At 35.7% G+C, this 19,876-nt stretch overlaps 4 protein-coding genes across 4 annotated transcripts in view; 2 read left to right on the forward strand and 2 right to left on the reverse strand.

The window, feature by feature from the left end:
• Positions 1 to 249: 249 nt before the first annotated feature.
• LOC114078341 lies at positions 250 to 11,151 on the reverse strand. Its single transcript, XM_027918972.1, has 4 exons — positions 9,685 to 11,151; positions 783 to 980; positions 474 to 575; positions 250 to 360 (listed from the first exon to the last, which is right to left on the reverse strand). The coding sequence occupies exons 1-4, from the start codon at positions 9,901 to 9,903 to the stop codon at positions 319 to 321; spliced, it is 561 nt and encodes a 186-aa protein (XP_027774773.1). The 5' UTR covers positions 9,904 to 11,151; the 3' UTR covers positions 250 to 318.
• Positions 11,152 to 11,412: 261 nt separating this feature from the next.
• Positions 11,413 to 14,329, forward strand: LOC107029109 (ylmG homolog protein 2, chloroplastic). Its single transcript, XM_015230430.2, has 3 exons — positions 11,413 to 11,791; positions 12,885 to 13,084; positions 13,876 to 14,329. Exons 1-3 carry the CDS (start codon positions 11,507 to 11,509, stop codon positions 14,144 to 14,146), a joined length of 756 nt encoding a protein of 251 aa, XP_015085916.1. The 5' UTR covers positions 11,413 to 11,506; the 3' UTR covers positions 14,147 to 14,329.
• Positions 14,330 to 14,475: 146 nt separating this feature from the next.
• Positions 14,476 to 15,833, forward strand: LOC107026731. Its single transcript, XM_015227811.2, has one exon. The coding sequence runs from the start codon at positions 14,962 to 14,964 to the stop codon at positions 15,487 to 15,489; it is 528 nt and encodes a 175-aa protein (XP_015083297.1). The 5' UTR covers positions 14,476 to 14,961; the 3' UTR covers positions 15,490 to 15,833.
• A 215-nt stretch (positions 15,834 to 16,048) lies between these two features.
• The window catches only part of LOC107026730, a 21,328-nt gene continuing 17,500 nt past the window's right edge, over positions 16,049 to 19,876 (reverse strand). Inside the window, exons 4-6 of the mRNA XM_015227809.2 lie at positions 17,748 to 17,823; positions 17,166 to 17,321; positions 16,049 to 16,501 (exon numbers count right to left, since the gene is read on the reverse strand). Of these exons, the coding sequence (XP_015083295.1) occupies positions 16,355 to 16,501; positions 17,166 to 17,321; positions 17,748 to 17,823 (379 nt within the window). The 3' untranslated portion in view covers positions 16,049 to 16,354. The remainder of the gene's footprint in view (positions 16,502 to 17,165; positions 17,322 to 17,747; positions 17,824 to 19,876) is intronic.

Below are 19,876 nucleotides of genomic sequence, written 5' to 3' on the forward strand. Positions count from 1 at the left end.
GACCTAGTTTTTTTGGTTTCAATCTCTACTAAATCACCCTGATAAGCAACATTACTAAATCACCCTGATAAGCAATATGATTTTTTTTGTTATATCTGTAAAATAAATGAACAAAAGATTTAAACGTAAAATTATACTTACAATAACTTCCTTGGATCCATTCTCACCAATTCTTTGATCCTTCATTGTATCAACAAAATATAAATACTACTTAATTCAGTAACAAAAATGGAACAAATACTACATTATCTGTGAATAAATTATTTGATGAATAAATTAATATACTTATACATAAACTTGTACTTACAACTTCATCATTTACTCCTCACCATCTTGTGGATCCTTTGATGTATCAACAAACTATGAAATGAAAAAAAGTAAATAATTCAAACAATAATATATCAATATCAATAACTCATACTGCATAATTAATAAATGATATATTAAATGATTAAACTATGTCATATACATACAGAAATTTTGGCTGATATAGTTCCTGCAAGAGGAACCTCTACTGTAGATGGTGGTTCCATTATATCATTGTTGCCTTTTTTATCCTTTAATGTATCATCATCCTATGTTGATTAGAATATCAATCAAATAAAAATGATTCAACAATCGAAACTAATCTTAAATTTGAAACTCAAACATATTGTAACTACTACACTTATAAATGTTTCACAAATTTTTGACTGTAATTGTATCAATTATAATAATGTATCATCTGGTGTTAGATACTTTATTAAATATTAGATACTTTAATGAATGTAGTTGATTCATACCTCTAAGACCTCATATTGTTGTATCTGTATTTCTTCTTCAGCCTCTACATCAGGGTTCTCAACAAGGACATTGTTTACAAATTCCATATCAATTGGAAAACTAGGTTCAACAAATTGATTAGTAGTTTCAGATTGATTCACATTGTCTTCTTCGATTACCTCTTCATCCGAGATTGAAAATGATCTGGCAGATATTTTCTTCAAGCCAAAAAATAAACAATATAATTAGAATAACATATTTACAAATAATTAAAAATAATGAAATAGCAACTACCTTTCATCTTAGTTTTCATTTATTTCCAAGACTGATTTCATCCAAACGTTAAGATTATCTTTTATAAAGACTTTAAGATCATCAAACTTACTGTCCATCATTAAAAATATGTAACTAATTAATAATGATTGACTGAGGATCAATTGAGAACATTCAATAATAACTATGAATCACTTATATATTCTGTGAGATATTGCTTAACTCCTTCGATTTCAGAAAAATCTTTCTTTTCTTTGGGATCAAACGGGGACCAGCTAAATCTGAAATAGACAATGGTTATTTTTGTATCATAGGGAATTGCTCAGATGAAGGACCGAATGAATCTGGAATAGACAATGATTCTTTTTATATCACAGGAGACTGCTCAGATGAAGGACCTACTGAATCTAGAATAGACAATGGTTCTTTTGCATCACAAGTTCTGATTGTTTCATTGCAATATTTTTCTATTTAGTCAAAACAACTTTCTTTCTTCTCAACCTGGGGGGGGGGGGTGGTAGATAATTCACCATATATGCATTGTTCTATTGCAATATTTTTTTGGTCAAAATAGTTTTCTTTCTTCTCTTCAAAGCGGGGAGGGGGTGTAGATGATGTACCAAATACGCGTCCACTCCTCCTAACAATCTGAACTATTTGTTTAGAAGAGAAATCCTCGTACCCAGGAATGTCATCCTTTTCGATATCTGTAGGTTTATTAATAGATAGAGAATTTTCAAGATAAAAGACAACAAGATTGTCCGACAACTGAAGTACTAACAATTCTTCACGAGTCGGTTTTATGTTGGTACATGCATTCTAAAAAATTTGACCATTTAGCATACGAAAAATAATTAGAACTTGAAATATATATATATAAAAAAAGATAGATATCTCAGTAAAAATAGTAGGCATAAACGCTTCAAATTTAGCTTGACACCAACAATTCACCAATTTATTATCCTTGGAATGTAGTCTCCCTCCTTGACAACAATTTGCTCATTTAGAACTAATGCACATTTACACACCCACATATTTAGAGCATAGGGAGTGTCACTTAAACGATATAACTTCTTTACTTTGGTTCTCTCTTGCCTCCATGAGATCATTAACCTGGAAAATACACGTTGTCCCCAAGGAAAATGTCTATATGTACCATCTTTGACCATCAAGAAGTCATTAAAATGGATAGGTGAATCAGGTTGTAGTGAGAGAACAAATGTGTTGATGAAGTAGAGAAATTCCATGTGGAAAGCATCCTGATCGTTTTCCCAATTACCTTGAAGAAAACGGTGAACAAGTCATCCCTTAATCACATTGTTACAATCAACTAAATCGGGAAAGTATCTCTCAAGTGCTCTTAGAGGTATTCTGTTAGACCCGTAAACTACTTGATCTAACTACGTGCAGACATGTCAAAGACTTGGGCATTGGTCTTGACATGAATGGGGGAAAAACAGTGCAACACAGGTTCAAGGTGCTTGGGTGTTGGCAAGGCAACTTGAACATGCAAGGCTTACGTGCGGGCTAGAGTCATCGGCAAGGCAGCGTGTTGGCTTGATAAGGCAAAGCTGTGAAGACTTGACGATGGCAAGAACAAAGGCATTTCACGTGAATTGCTGAAATAAAAATAAGTGTTGGAGGACAGCTAAAATATTCTAAGTGTTGGAAGCTGGCTGAAATATTCTAAGTGTTGGAATGTACCCTGAAATATTCTAAGTGTTAGAATATTAATATTTCGTGTGGATAAGGATGTAATTTGAATTAGATTCTATCTGTTAGAAATATAGATGTTGGAAACTTAGTTTGAATCATTTGATGACAAGTGTCGGACAGGTGTCATTTGTAACTGTAACTGCCATGTGCAGAAATTTTATTAAGGGTGGAAATTTAGTTTAAGGCGTAGCGTGTGTTTCTGGTCTTAGACAAATTCGTGAAGCCTTCCCTTTGTATTAATTATAAGATTAATAAAGGTTGGGACGAGTTCCTGTACATTCTGTCTATTTTTTAACTTTGCTGTTAAAGTATTTCTATACTTAGTCAAATTTGTGGGTGTAAGATAGGCTGAGTGTTGCAGACGTTTGCAAGACTGCCTAGGGTGGTGTTCGGTAAAAATAAATCGACCCTCTTTCAATTGGTATCAGAGCATGGTTGAACAATGGTGAAAAACGCAGAACTGTGAGAACTGGCACAAAAAATTGAAGCATTCGTTGGGTTTGCAGATGATACTTTGGGAGACCCTTCGTTTGTGGATTTGTTGACACAAGTAATTGATTTGTGACTTAACGCTGAGAAAGTTCAGGGGGGAGATTGGTGTATATCGACAGAATGTTGATATACACATCACTGACTTGAATTTTCGTATCACAACTACATAACAACTTGAGGGACTGTTGAAGGAAAATGAAAACCTTCGTGCACAGATTGTTGTATTGTGTCGGGCTGTGGCTACGTTGTGTTCAAACCGTGTTGAATCATCTAAGGTTAAAATTCCAGAACCTAAAGCCTTTAGTGGTGCAAGAAGTGCTAAAGAACTGGAAAACTTCATTTGGGACATGAAACAGTATTTTACTGCTGCAAGGGTGCCTGACGCTGACAAGTTAAACATTACCACAATGTACTTGAGGGGTGATGCTAAACTGTGGTGGAGAACTCGAAATGCAGATGATGTAAGTGTTGGTCGTCCTAGAATTGATACGTGGCATAAGTTAATAAAAGAAATGTGCGATCAATTTCTTCCTAGCAACGCCTCTTGGTTTGCAAGGGAAAAGTTGAAAAGGCTAAGGCAAACAGGTTCGGTGAGGGAATACATTAAAGAATTTACCTCTGTGATGTTAGACATTCAAAACATGTCTGATGAGGATAAGTTACACAACTTCATTTCGGATATGCAAAGTTGGACTCAAAACGAACTTCAGAGGCAAAATGTTAAAGATCTGCCTGGCGCAATTGCTGCTGCAGATTCGTTGGTTGATTTTCGGACAACTCGTCCATTGACGGATGTTCCCTCTACTTCAAAAACTAAGAAAAAGAATGATAAGAAAGGGGAATGGAAAAAGGATAGCCGTAAGGACTGTACAAATGACAAAGGAAAGGCGCAAATGAAGGATGGAAATGACAAACCAAAGAACAAAGATGGTAATTCTAAGGGTTGATGGACTTGTGGCGGTCCTCATTTGGCCAAGTCTTGTCCAAATCGGGAAAAAGTAAACGCGTTGCTTGCTGGAAATATTAATCAAAGGGAGGAAGATGAGGAAATCGTGGCTGCAATGATAAACCCATTGGGATTGTCATTCAACCATATTACGTGGGTTAATAATGTTGGAGAAAAGCCTAGTACTTCGAATCCTCATGCTTACCTAATTCATATAGAAATGACAGTGAAAGAACAGATGACAACGGTTGATATAGGAGCCACTCATACGTTTGTAGATGTGAAAATTGCTACAAAATTGGGGCTGAAGTTGTCTAAAAGCCCTTGCTACGTCAAAACAGTCAATGCTAAGGCATAGGCCATTGTGGGTATTGCTTATGGTGTGTCTATGTCGACTGAAAATTGGGTGGGAAAACATAATTGATGGTGATGCCGCTTGGTGAATTTGAGATCATACTTGGGATTGATTTTCCAAGAAAATTCCAGTTTGTTCCGTTTCCTCACTTAGATGGAGTGATGGTCATGAATGGAAGCAATGCTGGATTTCTTAAAGGAGTTCATCCATTTGGGAACATTAATAAAGTTGCAAAGAAGAAAGACAAGGGAATGTTCTTGTCTGCTATGTCAATCGACAAAGGGTTGAAGAAGGGTGATGACACTATACTTGTTGCCTTGGTTGAAGTGAAACCTGATGTTAAGATGGAAGTGCCTAATTGTGTTGCTGAATTGCTTAAACAGTATGTTGATGTTATGCCGCCTGAATTACCAAAAAATTTACCACCAAGGAGGGATATCAATCATAAAATTGAGTTGCTGTCTGGTACGGTTGCTCCTGCAGAGGCTCTTTATCGTATGGCTCCTAAGGAATTGGCTGAATTGCGTAAACAATTGAACGAGTTGTTGGATGCTGGATTGATTCAACCATTAAGGCTCCATATGGTGCCCCTGTTTTATTTCAAAAGAAACAGGATGGGACGATGCGAATGTGTGTAGACTACAGGGCGCTGAACAAGGCAACTGTAAAGAATAAATATTCGGTTCCATTGGTGCAGGATTTGATGGACAGGTTGAGTAAGGCATGTTGGTTCACAAAACTTGATCTTAGGGCAGGCTATTGGCAGGTTAGGATAGCAGAAGGTGATGAACCAAAAACAACATGTGTAACTAGATATCGTTCATATGAATTCCTTGTAATGTCATTTGGGCTAACTAATGCTCCGACAACATTTTGCAACTTAATGAATAATGTATTGTTTGACTATCTTGATGACTTTGTTGTTGTCTATCTAGATGGTATTGTCATTTATAGTCGAACATCGGAGGAACATGTTAATCACTTAAGTCTGAATCTGTCTCAGTTGAGGAAATACACACTTTATGTTAAGATGGAAAAGTGTGAGTTTGCTCAACAAGAGATAAAATTTTTGGGGCATCTTGTTAGTAAAAACCAAGTTCGAATGGATCCTAAGAAAGTGCAAGCCATTATTGATTGTGAGGCACCTCATCATGTGAAGGATTTGAGGTTGTTTCTTGGATTGGCTAACTATTACAGAAAATTCATTGTTGGTTACTCAAAAAGGGCAGCGGCTTTGACAGACTTGTTGAAGAAGGATACGAAGTGGGTTTTGTCTGAACGATGTGATGAAGCATTTCAGAATTTGAAGAATGCTATTGCATCTGAACCAATTCTCAAATTACCTGATTTTGAGTTACCATTTGAAGTGCACACTGATGCGTCAGACAAAGCAACTGGTGGCGTATTAGTGCAGGAAGGTCATCCTGTGGCCTTTGAAAGTAGGAAATTGAATGATGCCGAACAGAGATACTCAACACATGAAAAAGAGATGGTTGCGCTGGTACACTGTCTGCAAGTTTGGAGAGTTTATCTCCTAGAAACTCGATTTGTAGTAAGAACTGATAATGTAGCAAATACATTTTTCAGATAAAAAAAAAGTTGAGTCCTAAACAAGCACGGTGGCAAGAATTCCTAGAAGAATACGATTTCGTGTGGGAATATAAACTAGGAAAACACAACCAGGTTGCTAATGCGCTGAGTAGAAAAGAAGTATTTGTTGCAGTATATTCAATTTCAAAACTCGAAACTAATTTCTATGATAGAATCAGGTTGTGTGCTGCAAATGATTCATTGTATGTTAAATAGATGGGTCAAGTGCAAGATGGCACAATGAGACGGTATTGGATCGAGGACGATCTGCTCTATTTTAAAGGGGGAGGTCTTTCCTCGGCGAGTGAAGTTTCTGCCCTTGTTGAGTGAGTAAGGCCCGATCGATCGTTGTACCAAATCAGGGTGGATTGCGCAAAGACTTAATGAAAGAGGCGTATGATTTCTGCTTGGGATGGACATCCAGGTGTTGAAAGGATGTTAGCCTTACTGTCTCATGTTTATTTTCTGGCCAAAGATGGAAGACGATATAGAGGCATACGTCAAGACTTGTCATGCTTGTCAAGTTGACAAGACTGAACATAAAAAGGAAGCAGGTTTGTTGCAACCTTTGCCTGTTCCTTAAAGGTCGTGGCTATCAGTAAGCATGGATTTCATATCTGGATTCCCTAAGGTAGATGGCAAAGCATCTATCATGGTGGTAGTTGACAGGTTTTCAAAATATTCTGTTTTTGTTGCTGCACCTGAACTATGTTCATCTGAAGTTGCTGCTAATTTGTTCTACAAATATGTGGTTAAGTATTTTGGTTTTCCGGCTGACATCGTGAGTGATAGAGATACAAGGTTCACTGGTAGGTTTTGGACAGCTTTGTTCAATATGATGGGAACTGAGTTAAAATTTTCTACTGCGCATCATCCACAAACAGATGGACAGACGGAAAGAATTAATCACTTGTTGGAAGAATACTTGAGGCACTATGTGAAAGCAAGTAAACGGAATTGGGTGACATTGTTAGACACTACGCAATTCTGCTATAATCTGCACAAGTCGTCTACAACAAAAATGAGCGCTTCTGAAATCGTTTTAGGCAAACAGCCTATGACGCCACTAGATGTTGCCAAATTTCAAAATCAGGGAAAGTGTCTAGCAGCATATAGGGTTGCAAGGGACAGACTTGAAATTTTATCTGAAGCACAGGATAGCTTGCGCAAGGATCAGCGGCGCATGAAGAAGTATGCTGGTCAACATCGTCGCTCAGTTGAGTTCAATGTGGGTGGCAAAGTGTTACTGAAACTTACTCCACAAATCTGGAAACAGATTGTAAGTAAGAATAGACATCAGGGTTTGATTCCTAAATATGATGGTCCATTCGAAGTGGTGAAGCGAGTGGGCGAAGTTGCTTATAGATTAAAGTTGCCAGAAAGGTTGAAAATTCATCCCACTTTCCATGTGAGTTTCTTAAAACCTTACTTTGCAGATGCAGATGATCCGGACAAAACAAGTCAAAGAGGGCTCCTCCATCAGTACCTACACAGTATCTGAAATTGAGAAGATCTTTGATCACCGGGTTTTGGTCACAAGTAAGAAGAATACTAAGACATGATTCTTGGTTCACTGGAAAGGCAAGAGTGCAGCTGATGCAGTTTGGGAGAAGGCGAAAGACTTATGGCAGTTTGATGCTCAAATCGAGGACTATCTTAAAACAGTCTCGATGAGGACATCGAGTTCAAGTGGTGCGGGTGGTCTGTTAGACCCGTAAACTACTTGATCTAACTACGTGCATACATGTCAAGGACTTGGGCATCGGTCTTGACATGAATGGGGGGGAAAACAGTGCAACACAGGTTTAAGGTGCTTGGGTGTTGGCAAGACAACTTGAACATGCAAGGCTTACGTGCGAGCTAGAGTCATCGGCAAGGCAGCGTGTTGGCTTGATAAGGCAAAACTGTGAAGACTTGCCGATCGCAAGAACAAAGGCATTTCACGTGAATTGCTGAAATAAAACTAAGTGTTGGAGGACAGCTAAAATATTCTAAGTGTTGGAAGCTGGCTGAAATACTCTTAGTATTGGAATGTAGCCTGAAATATTCTAAGTGTTAGAATATTAATATTTCGTGTGGATAATGATGTAATTTGAATTAGATTCTATCTGTTAGAAATATAGCTGTTGGAAACTTAGTTTGAATCATGTGATGACAAGTGTCGGACATGTGTCATTTGTAGCTGCCGCATGTAACTGCCATGTGCAGAAATTTTATTAAGGGTGAAAATTTCGTTTAAGGCATAGGGTGTGTTTCTGGCCTTAGACAAATTCGTGAAGCCTTCCCTTTGTATTGATGATAAGATTAATAAAGGTTGGGACGAGTTCATGTACATTCTGTCTGTTGTTTAACTTTGCTGTTAAAGTATTTCTGTACTTAGTAAAATTTGTGGGTGTAAGATAGGTTGAGTGTTGCAGGCGTTTGCAAGACTGCCTAGGGTGGTGTTAGGTAAAAATAAATCGACCCTCTTTCATATTCGGATACTAAAAGTCGTTAGGATTTTCAGTGCATTTTAATCCTGTTATTATTGCAAATTCGTTTATAGTGAAGTGCAAAATGTTCCCATTCACATGCCGAATATGAAGTTTATTAAGTTATCCTGCTCAATCTCAAGAAGCAACAAACATTTGGATATTTGATCTAGATAGTTGCAGGTATGAATGTCAACATATGACCTAAAAATAGAATTTGTAAACAATTTGAAAGCCGCGATATTCATGTACTTTTTCAAATGTTGTACAAAATCATTGTTGTATGATGCACCAAGCTTCAAATAATGGATTGGAATTTGTTTGATAACATAGCTCATAGACTATAATGATACAAAAAATAAAACAGAATATTATACAAAAATAACAATATGTTAGTAGGTGATACAAACTATAACACATTGTTAAGAAAGACACATTAATGACTGAGATCCAAAAAATAACAGATACAGATACAACTCATAAATAAAACACAGGCGATACACATACAGGCCTACAAACAAAACATATTATATATAATTGATACAACATTTACTATGAAAAATATATTATATGTTGATACAACATTTACTATTGAAATACCAGATACACATACAACCCATAAACAAAACACATTATATGTAATTGATACAACATTATAACTGATACCACATTAACTGTGAAAGACACATTATATGTAACTAATACAATATTTACTATTTGAAATATCATACAGACCCATAAACAGAATATATTATATGTAACTGATATAACATTTACTATGAAAAGATACATTATATGTAACTGATACAACATTTAGATGAATATGGAAAATACCAAATAAACATACAGACTCATAAACAAAACATAGACAATACATTAATGACTAAGATCTAGAAAATGGTGCATATTATAAAACTTGATACAAAATACAATATAAGTTGACTTAGGGCTAGTGTATCAATTGATTAAAGAGAATAAAGTACATTAAATATGAGATCTCAATTTGTTCTTTTTTGTATCATCAATTGAATAACTAACAATAAAAGTTACAACATTCGAAAGAAGAACTAAAAACTAACCTCAGGTAATGTAGGTCGAGAAATTGCAGGAGTAACTTTTCGATCCCTTTTTTTGGGGGTTTTAGGAACCTGGATTTTTGAAGATGAAGCACCATCATTTTTCTTCTTTCCATCTTTTACATTCACCATTAACAATGGGTCTTGAAGCTTTTTGGATATGTTCTCCACCCAACTAATATCTTTATAGTCATATATCTGATTAGTGTTAGCATCATCCATTTGATTCAACCATCAGAAGAACAAACAAAAGAGTATTTCAAAAGTATAAGAAGAAACAAAGAGGATTTCAAGATAAGTAAAGACATTACCTAGAGTATGCACACAGAGAGACTTGAGTTTGAAAAATATTGGAGATATCAACTATTGTATCCAGCGAGATTTTTGACTTAAAAAATCTAGAGAATAAGAAAAGGAAGAACTGCTAGTTTAGCGTGTAGGAAGCCCAATATTTTATCCGGCGAGATTTTTGAGTTAAAAAGAACAATAAGGCATTTTAGGTATTTTAAAACTAATAGGAGGTAAGGGTAATAAGTTAACTTAAAGGAGGGATTTTTGTCATTTTTCCATTTAAAAACTCATATATCCACCTAAAAAAGCCCCATCCGTTTTAACTTTGATCTTCTTCTTCTTCTTCTTCGTTACCGTCGTGTTCTTCTTCTTCTTCTTTGTTGTTGTCTTCTTCTTGTTGTTGTCGTCATCTTCTTTCTCCTCTTTTTTTTAAATAACAACTAATTTATTGAATCATTTTAAATTGGAACATTGTCAATTTGATCGAGTTAAAAAAACACAACTCCAAGGAACGTAAGAAAGATGTAAAAACTAGTATTATTACTTTAAATTCTTGAAGATCTACCCGTTTTATCATCACTTTGTCTACCATTACCATTGGGTAAATTCCCTATGAAATCCAACCATTAGAAGAATGCAGAGGAGCAACAAAAGCAATTGAAAATGTCGAATTTGTTGAACTATAAGTCTAGTGAACAGACGATTTTAGAGAAGAGAGATCGGTACAGTCAGCGAAGTAAGTATTATCGGAGATTGGCGCCTGAGAAGAAGAACAATTGTTTGATATTGCAGGGGAAATTACTAGGAGTGCGATAAGGAAGATGAAATGAAGATGAAGAAGAGAGGCCATTTTTGCGATTCCTCCTCTTCTCCGTTGTCATCATTCTCTTCTTGATTTTCTCCATCTTCATCGTCTTCATCTCCTCCCGATTCTTGATTACCACTTTCATTTTATTCAGAATTTTGATAATTTACGTTATTTCGATCCTGTATTCTGTCTCTCTTCTTCTTCTTCGTTGCCATTTTCAACATCTTGGCGTTTTCTTTTTCGTTCTTTCTCTAGTTTTTCCTCTTTTTCATCGGTACCTCTATTTTAAGGAACCGTTTCTACTGACTAATATTTTTTCAATGTATCTTTTTTTTTTTTTTTTTGCAGGGAAAATCAAACATGGATTGTTTAAAATGGGTGGAGCTTCTTTTGGGTAGATATATGAGTTTTTAAATTAGTTAAATTAATTATTAGGATAAACAATAAAATAGTAACACGTCATTATTGAATTTGGGCTGTTAAAGATGAGGGCAAAATAGAGCAAAAAGGTTGATACGGGCATTTTAGATTCAAAAGATAGAAAATGATAATTTTGTACCAATTCATATAGTTGAGATGGATGTGTGATTTTTAAAAATAAATAACGGCGGAATACTTGAAAAAGAATAACAAAGTAAATAAATAAAACTAAAACAGCTTTTCTTATCTTGTTTCCTCTAAGCCTAGCACTGAAGATTAAAGAAGAAGAAGAAGCTGAGTTCAACAATGGTTGCTCAATCTTCATCGCAATCAATGGCTGAAACGACGAAGCAAAATTCTGTAGTGTCAAACTGTTTAATTTCACTACCTTTCTCATTCTCAACCCCTCCATTCTTCAGACAACTCCCAAAATCAAATCTACAGTTGGCACAAACTTCATCAAATCCCTTTCTTCATTTTCACAACTCCTTACTCTCCACAGCTGAGAAATGCTTCACCTTGCTGCATTCTTTTCTTGCCTCTCAACCCCTTTTCAACAAAATCATGAACTTCTCTTCACATTTCTCTCAGGTATCTACTCTTCTCTCTTATTTCAGTTTCTATATCCAAATTTATTCAACTATCATGTTATGATTTCTATTTCGATTAACTTTTACTCAAATTTAATAGTGTATGACCTAATCGTCATGTTCAAATCTCATTAGAGATAGAAAAAATTCTAGGAGATTTGTTTTAGTATGTTCTAGTACCTCAAATGAACCCGGACACCACAGTGATAAAAAAAAATGATATTTGTGATTTTGCTTTGTATATTTGTTGCAATGTGGGTACACTTGTAAATAATTATCCTATTCAAAATAAAGGTAGGAATTAGGATAGTACTTGATAATGTAACAATTAGTGTAAAACAATTCAAAGTGTTTATCACAAAAGATGATATCTTTTGTAGATGTATTGGTTGATATTCCTCAAGGGATTTTAAGGAATTAATATTGAACTGTATAGACTCACTACTAGGAGGAAAATTTTGTGAAATGTGCATTCTCTCAGTTGTTTTGTTGGCTTTGTTGGACATATCCGTCAGTTTCTCTATTAAAGAAATTTCCAGTTCTTCTTTCCAAGTGAAAGAAGGTTATATAAAGGCTAGTGTGGATTCTTATACATGAGAAACCTCTTGATGAATGACTCATTTCTCCAAGCATTGTTAGGACACACTCAGAAGTTCTTACCAGTAGCCAAATCTTAAAGGAGAAACAGTTAAAAATCACTGATAAATAAGCTTTTAGCTGATCTGGCAACTTATTATTGTCTTACCCCAATTTTTAGAAAAATGAAATTGGATCTTGAAATACTCGACTCGTTGCAAGTTCCCCTCAATTTGCAAATTCACAACTCCTGGCTGCTCCCTCTTGTGAGTACGTGTGAGTTGCATCGCAATGTCTCTAAGTTCTCTGGTGAAACCTTATATTCATTGTTCATGAAGTTTCTAAGTTTGTCTCATGCAAATATTCTAATTTTTTATCTTCTCATGTCCCTTCCTTTCTAACTTAATCATTTTCTCTCTTGTTACTTGAGATTTTATTAGTTTCTCGGCTTGTTTTATTGCCTTTTATGATTTTATCTGTGTAATAATTTGAGTATCCTCAACTGAATTTACTTCCAGGTACAGTGCAGGACTTACCAGAACATGGGTAATCTGTCCCATCACAATTTTGCAGCTGTCTTGCCTGGTGACTCAGTTGCAGGAATTGTTGTTGCAAATGGAATTATAAATTTCTTGAACATCTACAATTCATTACTGGTTGTCAGACTTGTTTTAACCTGGTTCCCAAATGCTCCTCCTGCCATTGTCAGTCCTCTCAGGTATGCTTTATAGTTCAACATGTCTATGATTCAAATGATGCTTTATTATAATCAATTAAAGCAATGACAACTTTGCATACTAGGGACATATATGCTGAGGAAATAAATTGATAAAAGTTTTAAATAGTGATGCGTGACAGTCCTCAAAATTCAAGCATCAAAATGACATCCTCTTACTTCAATGAAACTGATGGCTAATTATCCATGACGAAAACAGGAAAAGAAAAGACACTAATTACTCAATTTCTAGTGGTAGCTCGAGTGTGTTTTGCATCACTCAATTCACAAATTCTTGTATTGTTATTATATTTTACTTTTGAGACAATATCAGGACATTTTGTCTTCTGTTTGTGGCTTTGCATTGATGAATCAGATTGAAGGATTAAGAGTTCTAGTGTTATATAAATAGTCTTCCAGGACCTTATTAAAAGAAAAACAATAATAGTAATCCTTGGGCAGATTGTGTGTACTTGTTGCTCAGTTGACCTGCTTCTTTGTTATATTATTACGGGTCAACATCATGCGAAGCATTTAGAAAAGCTGAGCTGTGTATTCTTCTCATTTGAGCATTCATAAACTGTGGATAGTGTAGTTTCCTGTACTTCCTTATTCTAAAGTAATTTTTAACCACTTAGCGGAGCTGGTGTCAGTCAGGTGAGTATTCCAGAATCCAATTACTTAAGTGTATGGCTCAATTGTGTGTGAAATGCATACATTGTTGAAAAGAATGACTCAATTTTGTGTGAAATCTGAAATGCATACATTGTTAAAAATGCTGTATTCCTTTTCAGCACTCTATGCGACCCATACTTGAACATATTCCGCGGGATTATTCCACCACTTGGAGGGACTCTAGATCTTTCCCCCATATTGGCATTTCTTGTTTTGAATGCCTTCACCAGCACTGCATCTGCACTTCCTGCTGAACTTCCATCCACAACTGTGAGAGCATCATCAGATACTCCACACCGTGCACCAATATTTCATCTTACTACATCGCAGAAGAAATGGATGAGGAGACTTTCTGGAAACAAGTCAAAGACTTCTGATGATGAAAGTTAAGCAGGTTCTGTTCATCATTCATGTATTCACAGATGCTAAGCCATACTCTGTCGACACTACAATTTGACATTAAAATGTAAAAATGTACTACAGATTGGATTTTATTTTTTTCATGTAAACCAGAAAGTTTTTCATCACTCCATGTAAAGAATTTCATCAGTTCAGTAGCTTTTATATCTTAAAGAGAGGTGTTACTAATAATCTTTGGCCCTGTTCTCTTTTTTTGGATAGAAGGTTATGTCACTATCAAGTGAATATGTTTTTTATGGAGGCTCCGATAACCTAGTAGATGACTTGTCTAAAATCTCTCTCTTTAGTTCTGGTAGCTGATTTTCTGTAGGTTACATGCTTACAGCATCATCCCAATTCCTTTTATGGGAATCTAGTTCATAAACTGAACTGCAACTAGTATAGTTTTCCACTTATCTTGTGCACCTAAGGATGTGGCAATTGTCAATGAAGCTGGTGAAATAATGGGCTCAAAATAAACAAAAGAGAAAAAGTTACCCACTAATACTTTGTACAAATAGAGAGATTCCAGGTTCATGCAGCCAGAATCAGATGCCAAACTACACAACACCACTTGTAGCTGCCCTTATCTTCCAAAAGAATATCAACTTTTTCACTTTCTGGAAATATCCTTAATCTAAAGGGCCACTCTTTTTTCTTCTAAAAGGGTTACTTTTGATGCAAGGATAGCAAGGGATGGGAATTCACTAGAAAAAAAAAAGATTCTGAGAAATTAAAAACAATTTACTAATCAATGGCCCTATCAAAGGTCTAAGTAGAGGAAGCATTGGTGATTACTATATTCAATGGAGCAGGAATCTTTAAGCAGGAGAGGCAAGTTTCCTACAAATGATAGGAGGTTTTTGGCCATAGGCATTGGACTTGTGGCTGTCATCTCTCCTCTATACATTGACAGTAGAAAAAACACTACAGAAACCCAGCTTGAAGAACAAACCATCTTTTCCTATCTTCCACTACTCTTCTTAATCACCCTCATCATGAGCATAAGTATTTCTCATCAATTGGCCCGGTTCTCATCCTATGATCATAGGCTTCTAGCCATAGGTCTTACACTTGTTGCCATACTCTCACCTCTGTACATCGACAGGAGAAAGTTGGTCGATCCAGAGCTTGAAGAGCAATCACTTGGCATCTCTTCTTACTTGCCATTGCTCATGTTGTTTCTCATCATTGCCATTGCTATGTCATGCTACTTGGACCAGAGCTTTACCAGGTTCGATCCTTACTGGATTCACAGGGTTGGTGGTTCTTCCACTGGGATTCTTATATTTCTCCTTGTTCTTGCATTTGTTTTGAAGTTTAAAGCTTTCTAGCACGAATAACAAAAGGGCTAAAGATATGTACCTTGTATGATTAGTGTTCATGTGCCATTTGGAAAAGAGGGCAAATCGAGTTTTTGAATTAAAGCATCAACAAAATTGAAGTGAAACCAACTCAAGACTTGATTTCACCATTGTCGTTCTTCAGTGCAGGGAAACGAGCAATCATGTATTTGATAGTTTCTACATCCATCGATAATTACTTCCTCTCTCCTAATTTATGTATAGGTGTTTGATCGGGTACAAAGTTAAAGAATATGAGGAAGACTTTTGAAACTTATGATCCACAATAAGCCATAGATATTTCCGTGGCTATAAATCTCTCATTATGGTGTAAACTGAGTTTAAAATTAGACAGTTACTCGTTCTTTTTGTGACCGACTAAAAAGACTTGAGTGTCACATGAATTGGGGGACACAGGGAGTAAAATGTTACCCACCCCCTCAATATAGAACTGGTTAGTTCAGCTGCAGCCACAAATTCATAAGTTGAATCGAGAGATCTACAAAGACATAATGCATTTGGAAGTGAGCACCAAGCAAATCATGATGAGTAGAAGAATAATTTAGCAATATGGTGATAATTGTTATAGTAATCAACTCGATGTAATCTATTGTCAGAAAGAAACAAGCTATAACATCGAGGACAAGAGATGTATTGCTATAAGCCTATTTAGCCAGATTTTTGGCAACCATTTGTAGTCTAGTGATCATGTATGACCTGTAAAGTAAGGAGGAACAGGCTACTCCAAAGAAAAGATTACAACAAAAAGAGACGATTTCTATTTGTTCCAATAGGTGCAATGCTGTGCATTGAGGAATCTTTAGTTGCATCGTCAAATCATCATGTCAAGTGTCCTTCATGAATTAGAAGACTTCACTACTGGTGAATGTTTCAATAGAACTTCCACGCCATCAAACCTGCCAATATCAATTATCTGGGTCATACCCAATCCAATGATCTCCACTACAGTGTTTGAGTGGCCATTTTTGAATGCATCTGTTATCTGCAAGAAAAAAACAAGATTTTGCAAATTATCAAACACTCTGATTCTAAAATGCTACCCCAGTTCTAAGCTCAGTGAAACCTCAGAAAGAGATCACAACATAAATATCATAATGACTTAAATCAGAAAGGACCAGACGACAGTGAAGCTGGAGAATGCACAATAGAGAATTGGATGAGGTAAGAAATGATGGATGACAAGTTCCACTCATAGAACTACCACCTTTCTTATCTGTTCCATATCCCTTTCACTTTGTACATCATAATTGCAAAAGTGACAGTTGGCCAACTGATGCTGACACCAACTAATTGGAACAGGAAACCCCGAACAGAGAGAGCCAATAAATTTAGTGAATTCAAAAGGTGTGCCGCTAATTGAAAAGATACTAGGATTCCCAAAACCATTTCTTGTGATACAGTTATAGCAGACAGTAGTGTAATACATGGATATGAGCCAAGAAAACGATAATGTGCATCAAATAGGTAAACACTTGAAAATGCCAAAAATGAAATTGAAAAACTTGTTAACTAGGTAAACACTTGAAAATGCCAAAAATGAAATTGAAAAACTTGTTAACTATTGGGTTGCCCAGGCATACCTGTGAACAGCCAAAGAGTTTGAGTAGATTGAAAAACTTGTTAAATATTGGGTTGCCCAGGCATACCTGTGAACAGCCAAAGAGTTTGAGTAGCTTGAGCGACACGCAGCTGTCTACAATCAGCCCTAGCTCGCTGTCACTTATTCTGCGACACCATGATAGGTCCAAATGCAGTAACTTTCTTGAAAGTTTGGCTAGTGACAAGGCAGTGCTAGTGCTAACCTGTCAAAGATCTCCGTCAGTCACTAACAAAGCAGGTAGTACCAAAAAGAAACCAACAGTTTTTTAGGAAAAGTTAACTATATGACTTTCCCCTGATATTCACCAGTTCCCAAAGCATTGATCTCTCTCTCTCTCTCTCTTTCTATTGTAAGAGAAGACCACACACGGGCAAAATGCTTGACATATTAACAAACTCAATAAAATATGATATAGATCATATCCTAGTTATTATAACTTATAGGGCATGAAATTTGCAATACAACACAATTTATAAGTGAGATTATCATCAGACGCTTAAATGCAGGTCAACAGCTAAATCTTGTGTAGAACTCAGGAATCTAAAACTATTCAGTAACTCTACACAGAGATATAGTAAGAAACTATCGTTGGGCTTAATAAGCATATTTGAGAGTGGAATAAGTATACCTTAGAGCAAGTATTCAGTGAAAGTTCCTCCAAACATGCTCCAGAAGCTTCCAAAAATGCAGCAATCCCTTCATCACTAATATGCTAAGTATATATTAGATCGCAACTTGCATAATAAGGAAACCAAAAATGATGGTGCGAAACAAAATTTTGATTATCCTTAAAACTACCACAATGCATATAAAATTACACTAAAAGCTCTCATGTCGGAAAATGTTGAATATTTGCTTTAGAATTGAAAGCTCTTTTACTGCAGTAATCTTATTAAGATAGATCTAGTCAACTAATCGAACCTAGTATGTAGTAGTTGATTTCAATTTGAATTTTGAATAAATAGTACTTTTGAGACTTAAGCAGTTTGTTATTTTCAAGAGTCTTTTTTTGCTTATCTTTAGGTTTTGAAGTTAGTATTCTATTATAAATTAGTATTATATTGCAGTAAAATGATATCGAACTTTCAACTTCATTTCATAAGTTCTTTTTGTTATTGTTCTTCGTTCTTATTCTTTCATTATTCCTAAATATTTTCCTGCAATTTCTTCTCTTTCAAAACAGACCATTGGTATCTAGAACTATTATTCTTGAGGGACCAGTGAGTGAATAGATGGATTTCAAAAATAGTTATTTCACAAATGGCTCCTCCTATTTTGACGGTGAAAATTATAAATTATGGGTTGTGAGAATCAAAACATAATTGGAGGCCCTTGATCTTTGGGGACTCGTGGAAGAGAATTATGAAATTAATCCACTGCCAAATGATCCCACAATAGCCCAAATTAAGAGTCACAAGGGGAAAAAAACCATGAAGTCCAAGACGAAAGCAACTCTGTTTGTTGCTGTTTCAACAACTATTTTCATAAGAATTATGTCTCACATCAATACAGAAAATTTGGGATTATCTAAAGAAAAACTTAGCTGAGATAAATGAGTACGTGGGATGCAAGTATTGAATTTAATAAGGGGATTCGAGTCCAGAGAATGAAAGATTCTCATCCAGCCAAAGAATACTCAAACATATTGCTTGACATTATTAACAAGGTAAGACTGCTAGGAACTAAATTTAAAGATTCAAGATTTGTCGGAATTTTTTAATTTTGTAACAGTGCCCGAATGATATGAATCATGTATAGACCTTGGGAAACACAAGATCTGTCCAAGATTACCTTGGCAAAGTTGATAAATTCTTTCCATGCACAGGAGCAAAGGAGACTTATTAGGCAAGATAGAATGGTTGAAAGAGCCTTAGCCGCCAGTCACAAAACTCAAAGCAGGGGTAAAATTTAAAAACTTACCCACCTTGTGAGCACTGGGAAAAATGGGTCATCCACCATTCGGATGTTGGAAAAGGCCGAAAGGTGAAGTGCAACAATTTCCATCAGCTTGGTCATGAAGCAATGATTTGCAAAAATAAATCTAAGAACCATAAAACAGATGCACGTGCCGCCAATCAAGAAGAAGAAGACCATCTTTTTGTTGCAACATATATCTCAAGTAAGGTTTCAGCCAAAAAAAAATGGTTAACTGATAGAGGTTACACTAACCAAATGACTTACGAAAAGAGTTTGTTCAAGGAGCTAGCCTACTGAAATTTCCAAAGTTTACGATAAAAAAGGAGACCAAATTCTTGTTGAAGGAAAAGGAATTGTCATCATCAAAACAAGTTCATGTAACAAGACATTTTCAGATGTTCTATACGTAACCTCATATTGATCAGATTTGTTGATTATTTGTCAGTTGGTAGATAAAGGATTCAAACTATCCTTTGAGGATAAACATTGCTTCATCAGCGATGATACTGAAAAAGAGATGTTTAAAATTTAAGATGAAGAAAACATTTCTCATTTGATCCAATGGAAGATGTTCCTGTAAAACATGCAAAAGACCAAAGGCTGAAAAGAATTGGAAGATGATCTTCCAATTGAAAAAGCACAAGCAAAATGTGAACCTGCTAGGATTAAAGAAGCTTTCAATGTTCGCAAAAGAATTGAAGCAACGGAGGAGTTGTCTATGTTCAGGAAAATAAAATGGATAAGTTTAACGTGAAGACGCTAATGGAGCAAGAAGACATGCCCAAAAAGATTTAGTAGTCAAGGGTTGCATTCAAGTCGATAAGTGAATTTAGATCACTA

Source organism: Solanum pennellii, chromosome 8 (genome assembly GCF_001406875.1).
Source record: "Solanum pennellii chromosome 8, SPENNV200".
Taxonomy (NCBI): domain Eukaryota; kingdom Viridiplantae; phylum Streptophyta; class Magnoliopsida; order Solanales; family Solanaceae; genus Solanum; species Solanum pennellii.

What these genes read in the sequence shown, in the direction of transcription:
- LOC114078341 (XM_027918972.1), bottom strand. Translation starts at nt 9,903, where the DNA reads ATGGATGATGCTAACACTAATCAGATATATGACTATAAAGATATTAGT. An exon ending in AACAATATGAGGTCTTAGAG is followed by an intron (nt 576 to 782) that starts GTATGAATCAAC and finishes TAATCAACATAG; the next exon opens with GATGATGATACATTAAAGGA. An exon ending in CTATATCAGCCAAAATTTCT is followed by an intron (nt 361 to 473) that starts GTATGTATATGA and finishes TTCATTTCATAG; the next exon opens with TTTGTTGATACATCAAAGGA.
- LOC107029109 (XM_015230430.2), top strand. Translation starts at nt 11,507, where the DNA reads ATGGTTGCTCAATCTTCATCGCAATCAATGGCTGAAACGACGAAGCAA. An exon ending in TCTCTTCACATTTCTCTCAG is followed by an intron (nt 11,792 to 12,884) that starts GTATCTACTCTT and finishes ATTTACTTCCAG; the next exon opens with GTACAGTGCAGGACTTACCA. An exon ending in GCCATTGTCAGTCCTCTCAG is followed by an intron (nt 13,085 to 13,875) that starts GTATGCTTTATA and finishes ATTCCTTTTCAG; the next exon opens with CACTCTATGCGACCCATACT.
- LOC107026731 (XM_015227811.2), top strand. Translation starts at nt 14,962, where the DNA reads ATGGAGCAGGAATCTTTAAGCAGGAGAGGCAAGTTTCCTACAAATGAT.